This window comes from Salvelinus fontinalis, chromosome 12, assembly GCF_029448725.1.
Source record: "Salvelinus fontinalis isolate EN_2023a chromosome 12, ASM2944872v1, whole genome shotgun sequence".
NCBI classification, from domain to species: Eukaryota; Metazoa; Chordata; class Actinopteri; order Salmoniformes; family Salmonidae; genus Salvelinus; species Salvelinus fontinalis.
In genome coordinates, this window is record NC_074676.1 from 8,286,459 (window position 1) to 8,299,837 (window position 13,379).

Here is a 13,379-nt window from a genome sequence, read left to right on the forward strand (position 1 = left end):
TCTACATTGTAGACATCACAACTATGAAATAACACAAATATTTTTTAAAGTAGCCACCCGTTGCTTTGACAGCTTTGCATTCTCTCAACCAGCTTCTCCTGGAATGCTTTTCCAACGGTCTTGATGGAGTTCCCACATATGCTGAGAACTTGTTGGCTGCTTTCCCGTCACACTGCGGTCCAACTCAACCCAAACCGTCTCAATTGGGTGGAGGTTGGGTAATTGTGGAGGCCAGGTCATCTGATGCAGCACTCCATCACTCTCCTTCCTGGTCAAATAGCCCTTACACAGCCTGGAGGTGTGTTGGGTCATTGTTCTGTTGGGAAAAACAAATGATAGTCCCACTAAGCGCAAACCAGACGGGATGGCGTATCACTTTAGAATGCTGTGGTAGCCATGCTGGTTAAGTGTGCCTTGAATTCTAAATAAATCAGTATCACCAGCAAAGCACCCCCACACCATCACATCACCTCCTCCATGCTTCACGGTGGAAACCACACATGCAGAGATCATCCGTTCACCTCCTCTGCGTCTCACAAAGACAGTGGTTGGAACCAAAAGTCTCACATTTTGACTCATCAGACCAAAGGACAGTTTCCACCTGTCGAATGTCCATTGCTTGTTTCCTTTTTATTTGTGTACTTTAGTAGTGGTTTCTTTGCAGAAATTCAACCATGAAGGCCTGATTCATGCAGGGCCCTCTGAACAGTTGATGTTGAGATTTGTCTGTTACTTGAATTCTGTGAAGCATTTTTTTGGGCTGTAATTGGAGGCTGTTAACTCTCTAATGAACTTATCCTCTGCAGCAGAGGTAACTCGGTCGTCCTTTCCTGTAGCGGTCCTCATGAGAGCCAGTTTCATCATAGCGCTTTATGGTTTTTGAGACTGCACTTGAGGAAACTTTCAAAGTTCTTGAAATTTTTCATGTCTTAAAGTAATGATGGACTGTCGTTTTTCTTTGCTTATTTGAGCTGTTCTTGCCATAATATAGACTTGGTATTTTACCAAATAGGGCCATCTTCTGTGTACCACCCCTACCTTGTCACAACATAACTGATTGGCTCAAACGCATTAAGAAGGAAAGACATTCCACAAATTAACTTTTTAATAAAGGACACCTGTTAATGGAAATGCATTCCTGGTGACTACCTTATGAAGCTAGTTGAGAGAATGCTAAGTGTGCAAAGCTGTCATCAAGGCAAAGGGTGGCTGGCTACTTTGAAGAATCTCAAAATATAAAAACGTATGGAATCATGTAGTAACCAAATGTGTTTCATAGTTTTGATTTAGAAAATAGTAAAATTAAGAAAAACCCTTTTAGTGAGTGGCTGTGTCAACTTTTGACTGGTACTGTATGTTAGGCCTATGTATAGTCTTGTGAGAGCATAATAATGTCACCCAATACTGCTTTGGAATACTAGTGTGGTTCATAATGGCATTTCCCCCTTATCACTGTCTGATTTTTTTCCTCTTCTCAATAAAATGATGGCATGCTTTTCACAACCTTCAACGCGTTTAATAACTTAAGCTTTATATCCATGAAGTGTAACTCTTGATGAACCAGTGAGTCTGATTCATATGTCTCGGCAGTGTTGAGTAGCCCAGTGTAACACTAACCCTTTGTTCACCCAGGCCGCACCAGCCCCTCCCTGGACCCCCTGAGGAAGAGCCCCACAGTAGAGCAGGCAGCCCCGTCGGCCCCCTACGCTCCGACTCCCAGCTTGGGCCGTAGGAGTCCCGCTCCGGGCCGCACGACCCCCTCGGCTCCAGCCGCCGGCCATGCCCAGCAGCAGCACCATCACCAGGGTGAGACCGTCAGCGGGGCCCGCAGTAACCAGGCCTGGGGTGCGCCCTGCAACGCGCCCATTTCTCACCAACGCCGTACCACTGCAGGGCTTACGAATTCTTTCTTTAGCTCCGTAGGTGAGACCTATCGGAGGCTTTACCTGTGTGTTTTGTTGTGCTGCAACCCCTAAAAACAAAAATGACCCCTGCCATTTTGTTTAACTAACAGTCTGTCGGAATTTCAACATTTTAACAAATGATGCCTGTTTCTATAGGTAGAAGTCTAGTGTGGGGCTAAATCTCTTTATTAAGGTTGACCCGAGCTCTCTAAACTAAAGGACTGTACCATTCCAGGCCCAGAAAGCACTCAGAGTAGTGTCTGAGCAGCAGCCACAAGGTGGCGGCAGAGATGCCAGTCAACGGCCTGCAGGTTAACTGAACACCTCTGCTCGAACCGTCCTCTGTGCTCAGCTCTGACGATTCAGACTGCATGCCCTAGTGACTTTTACTTAAACTGTCAAGCCCACGTTCGTTTATACAACTCAACCATTCTGTGTGCTGTATGTAGTAGGTTACATGGTGGTCCATTGCTTGCAACTGTCTGCATTGCTGTGCAGATTGACAAGTTGAGATGGCGATCACTGCTCTGTTTAGTGTGTGTTATGGTAATTCTGTTACGCCATAGTTTGGCGATTTTAATATGGTTTGTTGTATAGATGGGTATTGCTATTCATGCTTATATGCTGCTGGAATTTCTGTTTGTATAAATCTGTTAGGGTGACATTTTTTAAGTTGATGGATGGCAAGCCATTGCTTTATTCTGTCAATTGGTAGTTTGCTTTTATCTACCAATCTATGATATACTGGACATTTTCCTGCATTTTGTTTATTCATATTCTTCATGGTTCGGTTTTGAACAAGGGGCACTGCTTTTGGTGTGGTAACTTATTATAGTAATTTTTTGGTATCATTGTTTTGTGTTTACTACATGTTTCTGGTGGTAATATTGTATATTCTGCATGTTTCCCAGTTGGCGGCCCCCCATCTCAGAGGCGTGGGGGCGGACAACGCGGCAGGAGCCGCTTCAACGTGCACCTAGACGGACCCATGAAGTTTGAGAAGGACTTCGACTTTGAGAGTGCCAACGCCCAGTTCAGCAAGGAAGAAATTGACAGGGAGTTCCAGAGCAAGCTCAAACTAAAAGGTACCAGAGAACTGTACAGATCAGGCCCTCATAACATTTGATCCAACACTTATGGGTGAAGGAGCTCGATTTAGCCTAGTGTTTTCTGGCACATTTATTTTCTTTCACTAGTTTCATATGCAGCCACAGAGTGGTGGCGCATAGGTTACTTACTGTGCTTTGATTGACGAACCGCAAACTTGACTAATTTATAAAAGGTGTCTGACTGAATAAAGTCGTTCTTACAGTGCTTTCAGAAAGTATTCGGACCCCTTCACCTTTTCCACGTTTTGTTTTACAGCCTGAATTTAAAATGTATTAGATTGACACACAATACTTCGTAATTTCAAAGTGGATTTATGTTTTTCTAAATTAATTTAAAATGAGTCTGTCTTGTCAAGTATTCATCCACCTTATGGCAAGCCTAAATAAGTTCAGGAGTAGAAATGTGCTTAACAAGACCATAATACAGTGCCTTCGGAAATTATTCAGACCCCTTGACTTTTTCCACATTTTGTTACGTCACAGCCTAACTCTAAAATTGATTATTTATTTTTTTTCCCCTCAATGTACACACAATAGCGCAAAATTACAGTGAAAACACTTCTTTTTTTGACACATTTGCTCATTTATCCCAAATAAAAGATCAGATGCCAGATTTACATAAGTATTCAGACCCTTTGCTATGAGACTTGAAATTGAGCTCCGGTGCATCCTGTTTCCGTCAAGCATCCTTGAGATGTTTCTGCAACTTGATTGGAGTCCTTGTGGTAAATTCAATTGATTGGACATGATTTGTAAAGGCACACCTGTCCATATAAGATCCCACAGTTGACAGTGCATGTCACAGCAAGAACCAAGCCATGAGGTCGACGGAATTGTCCGAAGAGCTCCGAGACAGGATTGTGTCGAGGCTCCGATCTGGGGAAAGGTACCAAAAAATATCTGCAGCATTGAAGGCCCCCAAGACTACAGTGGCCTTCCATCATTCTCAAATGGAAGACGTTTGGAACCACCAAGACTCTTCCTAGAGCTGGCCGCCCAGCCATACTGAGCAATCGGGGGAGAAAGGCCGGTGACCAAGAACCTGATGGTTGCTCTGACCGCTCTATAGTTTCTCTGTGGAGATTGGAGGAACTTCCAGAAGGACAACCATCTCTGCCGCACTCCACCAATAAGCCCTTTATGGTAGAGTGGCCAGACGGAAGCTGCTCCTCAGTAAAAGGCACATGACAGCCCGCTTGGAGTTTGACAAAAGGCACCTAAAGACTCTCAAACCATGAGAAACAAGATTCTCTGGTCTGATGAAACCAAGATTGAGATCTTTGGCCTGACGTGCCAGCATCCCGGAGTTGCCGCTTCACTGATGACGTTGAGACTGGTGTTTTGCGGGTATTATTTAATGAAGCTGCCAGTTGAGGACTTGTGAGGCGTCTGTTTCTCAAACTAGACACTAATGTACTTGTCCTCTTGCTCAGTTGTGCACCAGGGCCTCCCACTCTTTCCATTCTGGTTAGAGCCAGTTTGCGCTGTTCTGTGAAGGAAGTAGTGCACAGCGTTGTACGAGATATTCAATTTGCTTTTCTTTCATAAAGAAGGACATTTCTATGTGAAAGTCTTGATCATATAAGTCTAGACTATCTAAAACTGAATGTATGAATTGTTAGTCATTTAAATTGTAGACACACTACCACAACATTTTTCCAATCTGGGAGGTAAACTCGATAATTTAATAGTTTATTTCGCTGTGTATTTCTGATGGCCCAGCGTCGGCCGAGGTAGGCCGTCATTGTAAATAAGAATTTGTTCTTAACTGACTTGCCTAGTTAAATAAATAAAGAAATGTGCAAAACAGTAATTGGCCATAGTGGAGTGAATGTGTTGGGTGTCCATTTCTTCTCAAGATGAGACGGAGAAGGCCGCAGTGAACGGGGAGGATAAGGGCAACTCCAGTGTGGAGACTCAGAACAGCAAGGGCAACGCTGATGAAGGGCTGGAGGCACTAACACTTAAAGTTTACTACGACAAGTCCAAGTCTTTCTTCGACAACGTCTCCTGTGATTACAGCAGGTAGGCTACAACTGCCCGTATCATCTCTCTCCCCAATGTTTTTATAGCGGTAACCTCTCCCTTTTTATCTTGTTTTAACAATTGTCTTCCCTTAGGCAATACGTGATAAAGATCTATTCTGTTTTTCAGGAAAGCTGCAGAAAAATCTGGAGGAAGCTCTGGTTTCCCACTGTGAGTCTCTCAGTTCTGTTCTATCCCATGCTAATGTTTTGATACTATACAATGTGGCTTTATTGATATATAATATATGGAGTATACTGTATGTAAGACCATAGTGGATTCAATAAGGTACTATCGGCGTCCTCCAACCCCCGGCTGAGTGTCTAAATTCTGATTGGCAGGCAGCGGAGGCAGACCTGGGCCGAGGAGAGGCGTATCAACTCGGAGACGTTTGGCATGCCCCTGCACGGGGGTCAGGCCCGTGGGGGATACCGCGGGCGTGTCAGTATGGGCTTCCGCGGGGGCAGGGGTCGCTCCGCCAGCAGAGGGTCCTTCGGTCCCCCTCACGGCGGCCACAGCTACAGGGGAGGGTACAATCGAACAAGCCAGAGAGGACGGGAGTTTTCAGAGAACTTTGTGTACAGGGTAATGTATATGTTTTTAATTATTGTATAGATGGATGCCGTAGTGGCCAAAGGTATCAACATATACATTTGCAAAATCCTAGAGTTAAGTTGTCCCTCGTAATGCTTTTAATTATGGAGTTTACAAATACAATTCACAATATAGCAAATGCGAGCGAAGATCAAGCCATAGTGTACCTACCTTCAAGCACTTGTACATAACTCTGTTAACCATACGTGCACGTACGTAGCTGTGTTAACCATAGTGAAGTCATCAAAAAGCTGTCTAATTTTTCCCTTTCTTCCTGAAGGATAACCGTGGCTGCAGAGTACACCTGGAGGACAGATCCAGAGGGGCAACGCCTCATCTTTAGAAATAGTTTGTTTATACTTTTGACTAAAAGAATGAAGATTATATATTTGTTAACATCACTGGGGCTGCTTGAATGCCACTTCTTTTCCATATCTTTTAATTATCGAAATTATGCAATCCATCTATCTTCAAAACAATTTCCAGGTGGCTAAATTGTATATACAAATATTTCTAAGGGATGTCCTTGAGCAATGAGGTTTTTTCCTTCTTCTTGTAACAGGTATTTGATTATATTCTGTTAGGTGTAGAGGGCCGTATGACTGAGGATCGCTGACATAGCTTCATTTTTGGGAGGTAACCTGTAATGTAACAAAATAGCCAGTGGGGTCTGTCACAGTTTTCGGTGTATTTTTCAACCACACAAACTGTACCTATACCTAGTCCGCTAGCTATCCATCTATCCCACTTCTCCAAGTTATCCATGTTCTCCAAATGGCAGTGTTTGTGATTTTAGCTGGATATCAACTTTTTGTAAAGGATATTCTGTTTTATTTACTTCCAGCTCTTCACTAGTGATGGTGCTAGATGTACTTGGCTATACTCTTCTGGTTTGGTGATATAGTTTAATTCTGGGTGCATAACTAGGTATAGGGAAAGATGGATCATAGGTCAGGACTTAATTTTCTTTTTTAATTTTCTGTAGATTGCCCTGTACTCGAGGCTACTGGTTTTGTGTGACTAGAGTTGTACAATGCTGCTGTTTGCTACGGTTATATCTCTAGCGTAATCTATGTAAACTGCTACAAGAGCTCGCTAAAGCAGGCCCTCTAAGTATGCTTCTTCCTGACAATTGGGCCACATTTCGGTTCCTAACATTTCTAGGGAGTTTTCCAAATTGTTATTCCCTTTTACCTCTTTTACTCAGTCAGTTGGTTAAAACCTCATCCTGAACTCCACATCCTCGTTCCTCTCAAAGAAACCGGAATGCCAGAAAAAATTTGAGCCACTAACAGTACTTGAGATGTCTGACGGAGAGAAACAATACCCTGACTAAACTCTTGATGCGATGCCACTAACTCTGGTTGATGGCTTGCTAAAGCTACACAAGTGATGTCAGCCTAATTGCTCAGTTAAAAATTGGTTAAAATATTTGATGAATTGTAGAGCCCTTTGCTTTTAGCTTAGTAGGTATTAGTTACATAGCAATGTTGAAGCTAATTATTTGCAGGGTTTGAATGATCAGGCACAAATTGGGTGAAGGTTGGTTGATAGAAAGTAATTACCTTTGACTGAATGTTGTCTGATGCTATCTTGGCCCGGCATGATTTAAATAAGTACGTAAATAGACAAAATACTAGCTAGATTTGGGATTTTATATCTTGCAGGAAATGTACACACAGTTGCACTTTTTACTATTGAATTTGTTTTATATAATGGTGTCTTCTGTTCATTTGTGTGAGTCCTGAGATTGTATTCCAGTTCTGCTAACTGCGGATGACTGTGAGTCCCAAATGGTAGCCTATTCCCTATATAGTGCACTACTTGGCTCTGGTCAAAAGTAGTTCACTTTACAGGGAATAGGGTGCTATTTGGGATGATGTTATGGGACCTGCCCCCCCCCCCCCCCGTGTGAACAGGTCTTAAAAAGCACAAGTTCAGTATCTCGTTTGATTCCTTGAATATCGTTCTTTAATGTATATTTTATGGATGTATGCATAAGGATTTGGCACCAGAAAAATCCCCAAATGTTGTTTAAAGATGAAGGGATGACCGTGCAGAGCTAGCCTGGTTAAACCTAATGGGTTAGTCTGGTTTAACTGGGCTGGTGCAAAGCTACCTTTCTTTTTTTTAGTGTCCTCAGGAAGTTAAGATTAATTGTTCTTGTTGTGCCTTAATGCCAGTGAATACCTAGAATACTACATTTGAGTGAAGGGAGTTGACGCCAAGTTCCAACGTCTTGTTAATTCCCATTGCAGGATCGTTATTGTCTGGCATTGATGCACTGTAGTGGAAAGTGTGTTGGATTCTGCCCCCATGAAGGTTTTGAAAGCTTTAAGTAATTTTAAAATGAGACCAAACATCTACGTGCATCCCATAATAAAGACTGTTTTAGTCCTGCATATAATTGTCTTTTCTCTTCCTATTATTTTGACAATGTTAATTTGGCACCTTTTTTCTAAAAGTTGCATACAGAAAGAATATTGATTGTCAAAAGAAAGTGTAAAATGGGGCTGGATTAGATGGGGGATGCTCAAATGTCTTAGGCTGTGTTTTACACAGGCAGCCCAATTCTGATAATGTTCACTAATTGGTCTTTGAATTGGCTGTCTGTATAAACGCAGCCTTAAAAGCATCTCTTGTCTAAGATGAAGGGTGGTACAGTAGAATGTGTGGTGGGATGGGGTGAACCTAAACTGTATTGCCTTGATTCCTCACTTCTTCTTGTCTTCTCAAAACACATTGGATCAGAGGGGAGGAACCTCTGTTCTTCTGGGCCAATGTCTTTTGAGAAGACAAGAGGAAGTGAGGAGTCAAGGCAATAGAGTTTAGGTTCACCCATAGGATCAAGTGCCTAGTTCAAAGGGATGTCCTGTATCTCCATTTCTCATTGTTGCACAGAAGCCTGCATGAGGGTCTGGCTCAAGCCACTAAATCATGACACAACAAGGATACAATGCAATAACTTACGAAAATGTCTGTGCATCAAATGTAATTTATATACAAACTTAAATGTTGTTTATTTGGGTACATTTTTCTAACAGTTTTGTCTCTAAACCCAGCATGACGTCCTCTTCTGGGGGTCTCAGTGGACTGGGTTTTTTATTCAAAGCATACAATAAAAGTTTTCATATCTGTGCCTGTTTTTCCTCCTTATGGCTTGATGTGTCTGTATGTGATTACCAGGGGTGTGTTCATTACAAAAACGGTTTACAGTTTAAGAACAAAACGGGAAGGGACCTATCTGGATTTGTCCAATATAAACTTGTTTGTGTCTTCCGTTTGGGGTGAACGGTTTTATTTTGCAACAGAATCTGCATGATGATTATAACCTTGCTGAGCACACTTGCTTGTCTTTCTCAAATAGACAAGTGGTAATTTCTCTCCCTGTGCTGTATATAACGAACACTTTGTCTAGCTAAGTCTGTCACCGCCTAATCCGGGTCATATGGTTTAAACTTGTTATGGGGTTGTCCAAGGTTTTAAATGAGCTATAGTGTGGTTGTTTCATCAGAGAGGAGACTGGTTGAGTGGCAATCGATGGGGTCTGCCATTGGTGCTTTGGAGTTGTCACATGACTTGTCTTTTCATCCTCTACACACCGAACCTCTTTACACAATCCACAGTTGCCGAGTAGCGTTTTTCACTGGACCATTGTCAATTCAACCACCACCATGGGACTAACCAGTGAGCTGCATTTCCAGAATTGTGAACAATGGTACAAATCCAAAGCTGGGAACCTCAGTATGAGGGATATGTTTTACGGGGACAAGGATAGTTTCAGCAAATTTGAGGTAAGTGAGCTTTTGAATGTTATGGCCAATATAGCTACCGAACCAATCCCTGCTGCAGTGTGTGCAAACCTGGTCAAGAACTACAGGAAACGTATGATCTCTAATTGCAAACAAAGGTCTCTGTACCAAATATTAAGTTCTGCTTTTCTGATGTATCAAATACTTATGTCATGCAATAAAATGCAAATTAATTACTTAAGCATACAATGTGATTTTCTGGATTTTTGTTTTAGATTCCGTCTCTCACAGTTGAAGTGTACCTATGATAAAAATGACAGACCTCTACATGCTTTGTAAGTAGGAAAACCTACAAAATCGGCAGTGTATCAAATACTTGTTCTCCCCACTGTATGTAGGAGTTTTACCATGTCCCTGGGTGTTATTCATCAACTTGTACGAGGAATATAAGCGATAACATAGTCGTAGTTAATCTCTTTTTTTCATGATTATTGAATTTTATATTTTCTGTGTCCATAATATCACTTTCCACCATGTTAGTTGTAGTAATTCTCCTTGTATAGTAAAAACAAATATAAACGGAACATGTAAAGTGTTGGTCCCATTTATTTAATGAGCTGAAATAAACGGTCCCAGAAATATTCCATATGTACAAAAGCAAATTTCTCTCAAATTTTGTGCACAAATTTGTCTATGAGTGTTTATCCCTGATAATCCTTCCACCTGACAGGTGTGGCATATCAAGAAGCTGATTAAACAGCATGGTCATTACACAGGTGCACATTGTGCTGGGGACAATAAGAGTCCACTCAAATGTGCAAGTTTGTCACAACACAATGCCACAGATATCTCAAGTTTTGAGGGAGTGTACAATTGGCATGCTGACTGCAGAAATGTCCACCTGGGCTGTTGCCAGAGAATTTAAGGTTAATTAAAAACCTGTGTGCTCAGGACCTCAGACTTGGGCGGAGGTTCACCTTCCAACAGGACAACGCAGGAGTGGCTTTGGGACAAGTCTCTGAATGACAGAGCTTGAGAGGATCTGTAGAGAAGAATGGTAGAAACTCCCCTAATATATGTGTGCCAAGCTTGTAGCGTCATACCTAAAAAGACTCGAGGCTGTAATCGCTGCTAAAGGTTCTTCAACAAATTATTGTGTAAAAGGTCTGAATACTTATGCAAATGTGATATTTCATTTTTAATTTTTTTAATTTGCAACAAGCAAAAAAATACTGTTTCTGCTTTGTCATTATGGGGTATTGTGTGTAGATTCAGGGGGGGGAACAATGTAATACATTTTAGAATAAGGCTGTAACGTAACAAAATTTGAAAAAATTCAAGTGGTCTGAATACTTTCCAAAAGGACAACATTTATTTTTTAGTTAATCTTTATTTAACTAGTCAAGTCACTTAAGAACACATTCTTATTTTACAATGACGGCCTACCCCGGCCAAACCCTAACCCGTGTATTCACTAGGAAGCAAACTAGATGCAATTGGGAGGGACCTTCCTGAACTAGTCAAATAATTTGTTGCAAAATGTTTTCCATTCCTACGGTGTGCACTGACTACATCTCTGATGTCTGGTACAAAACAGGTTTCAGAGCCATCCCTGTTTCCAGATGTACTACTGTAACACCACTGATTTGCGGCTCCTGGCTGGCAGTAACATAGGGGTGGGGTTTACTTTAATCAAAGGGTTACAGAAAGTTTGGTCTTCTCAGAGTTGAGGATACACTTGATGTACACATGTCAAAGAGCTAAGGGGACAGGATATTGTGATAACAGGAGAGTAAGGAGGGCACGACCAGCCTGCCAGTGTTGAAGAATGTAGAGCGTTGACAGTGAATTATGGTATTTCTCTTCTCTGTATACAATGATCACAGCCATGATAGGGAACACTGGAACTTTGGGCTCTTGGGGTGCCTCAGTGCTTTGTGGCCCTTCCAGGTGTGGTCTTCTCCTTCTGACCTGCAGCTTCTGGTTGTGCTATGTGGTTCTGGGTTGAGGATTAGACATGCTGTTGATGCAAGGAAGAGCTGTGCTTATCACAGGTGGGTGAATACACACAGTACAGTACAGTCAATACTACCAGGGGTGGACAGTGTACTGAAATATCCTACTCACATATAATTACTGTTGCTTTAATGAAATGTTACTCAACTAGTACAATTTACTGTTGTAAAAAAACTACAAGTAAAAGTAAAAAGAGTTTCGTTAAAAAATAAAAACATCGGCCTCCCGGGTGGCGCAGTGGTCTAAAGCACTGCATCGCAGTGCTAGTTGTGTCACTAGAGATCCTGGTTTGAGTCCAAGCTCTGTCGCAGCTGGCCGCGACCTGGAGACCCATGGGGCGGCGCACAATTGGCCCAGCTTCGTCTGGGTTAGGGGAGGGTTTGGCCGGCAGGGATGTTCTTGTCCCATCGCACTCTAGCGACTCCTGTGGTGGGCCGGGCGCAATGGTTGCTATGTGTACGGTGTTTCCTCCAACGCATTGGTGCAGCTAGCTTCCAGGTTAACTCTCTTAGGGTATGTGGGACGGTAGCGTCTCACCTCGTCAACAGCCAGTGAAACTGCAGGGCGCCAAATTCAAAACAACAGAAATCCCATAATTAAAATTCCTCAAACATACATGTATTTTACATCATTTTAAAGATACACTTGTTGTAAATCCAGCCACAGTGTCCGATTTCAAAAAGGCTTTACGACGAAAGCAAACCAAACGATTATGTTAGGTCAGAGCCAAGTCACAGAAAAACACAGCCATTTTTCCAGCCAAAGAGAGGAGTCACAAAAAGCAGAAATATAGATAAAATGAATCACTAACCTTTGATGATCTTCACGGGATGACACTTATAGGACTTCATGTTACACAATACATGTATGTTTTGTTCGGTAAAGTTCGTATTTATATCCAAAAATCTGAGTTTACATTGGCGCGTTATGTTCAGTAGGTCCAAAACATCCGGTGATTTTGCAGAGAGCCACATCAATTTACAGAAATACTCATAATAAACATTGCTAAAAGATACAACTGTTATGCATGGAATTTTAGATCCACTTCTCCTTAATGCAACCGCTGTGTCAGATTTAAAAAAAACTTTACGGAAAAAGCACACCATGCAATAATCTGAGTACAGCGCTCAGAGACCAACAGAACCCAAAGAGATATCTGCCATGTTGTGTAGTCAACAGATGTCAGAATAGCATTATAAATATTCACTTACCTTTGATGATCTCCATCAGAATGCACTCCCAGGAATCCCAGTTCCACAATAAATGTTTGTTTTGTTCGATAATGTCCATCATTTATGTCCAAATTCCTCCTTGTTGTTCGCGCGTTCAGTACACAATCTAAACTCACGACGCGCATGCAAGTCCAGCGGAAAGTACGGACGAAAAGTCCAAAAAGTTCCGTTACAGTCCGTAGAAACATGTCAAACGATATATAGAATCAATCTTTAGGATGTTTTTAACATAAATCTTCAATAATGTTCCAACCGGATAATTCCTTTGTCTTCAGAAATGCGATGGAACGCAGCTAACTCTCTCACAAGAACGCATATGGTCAGCTCGTGGCACTCTGGGAGAGACCTTACTCAATCTCCTCTCATTCACCCCCACTTCACAGTAGAAGCATCAAACAAGGTTCTAAAGACTGTTGACATCTAGTGGAAGCCTTAGGAAGTGCAACATGACCCCATTTCCACTGTATCTTGGATATGCAAAGAGTTGAAAACCTACAAACCTCAGATTTCCCACTTCCTGGTTGGATTTTTTTCTCAGGTTTTTGCCTGCCATATGAGTTCTGTTATACTCACAGATGTCCTTCAAACGGTTTTAAAAACTTCAGAGTGTTTTCTATCAAACTCTACTAATAATATGCATATCCTAGGATCTGGGCCTGAGTAGCAGGTAGTTTACTCTGGGCACGCTTTTCATCCGGACGTGAAAATACTGCCCCCTACCCCAAAGAAGTTAAGCGGGCATTGTGT

At 42.0% G+C, this 13,379-nt stretch overlaps 1 protein-coding gene across 2 annotated transcripts in view; it reads left to right on the forward strand.

Annotated features, from left to right (window-relative positions):
• The window catches only part of LOC129866726 (protein LSM14 homolog A-like), a 31,041-nt gene extending 23,505 nt beyond the window's left edge, over positions 1-7,536 (forward strand). For both annotated transcript variants that reach the window (XM_055939562.1, XM_055939563.1), the window contains 6 exons: positions 1,633-1,923; positions 2,816-2,989; positions 4,873-5,038; positions 5,168-5,209; positions 5,380-5,623; positions 5,913-7,536. In XM_055939562.1, coding sequence (XP_055795537.1) covers positions 1,633-1,923; positions 2,816-2,989; positions 4,873-5,038; positions 5,168-5,209; positions 5,380-5,623; positions 5,913-5,975 — 980 coding nt within the window. In that variant the 3' untranslated portion in view covers positions 5,976-7,536. The remainder of the gene's footprint in view (positions 1-1,632; positions 1,924-2,815; positions 2,990-4,872; positions 5,039-5,167; positions 5,210-5,379; positions 5,624-5,912) is intronic.
• Positions 7,537-13,379: the final 5,843 nt, after the last annotated feature.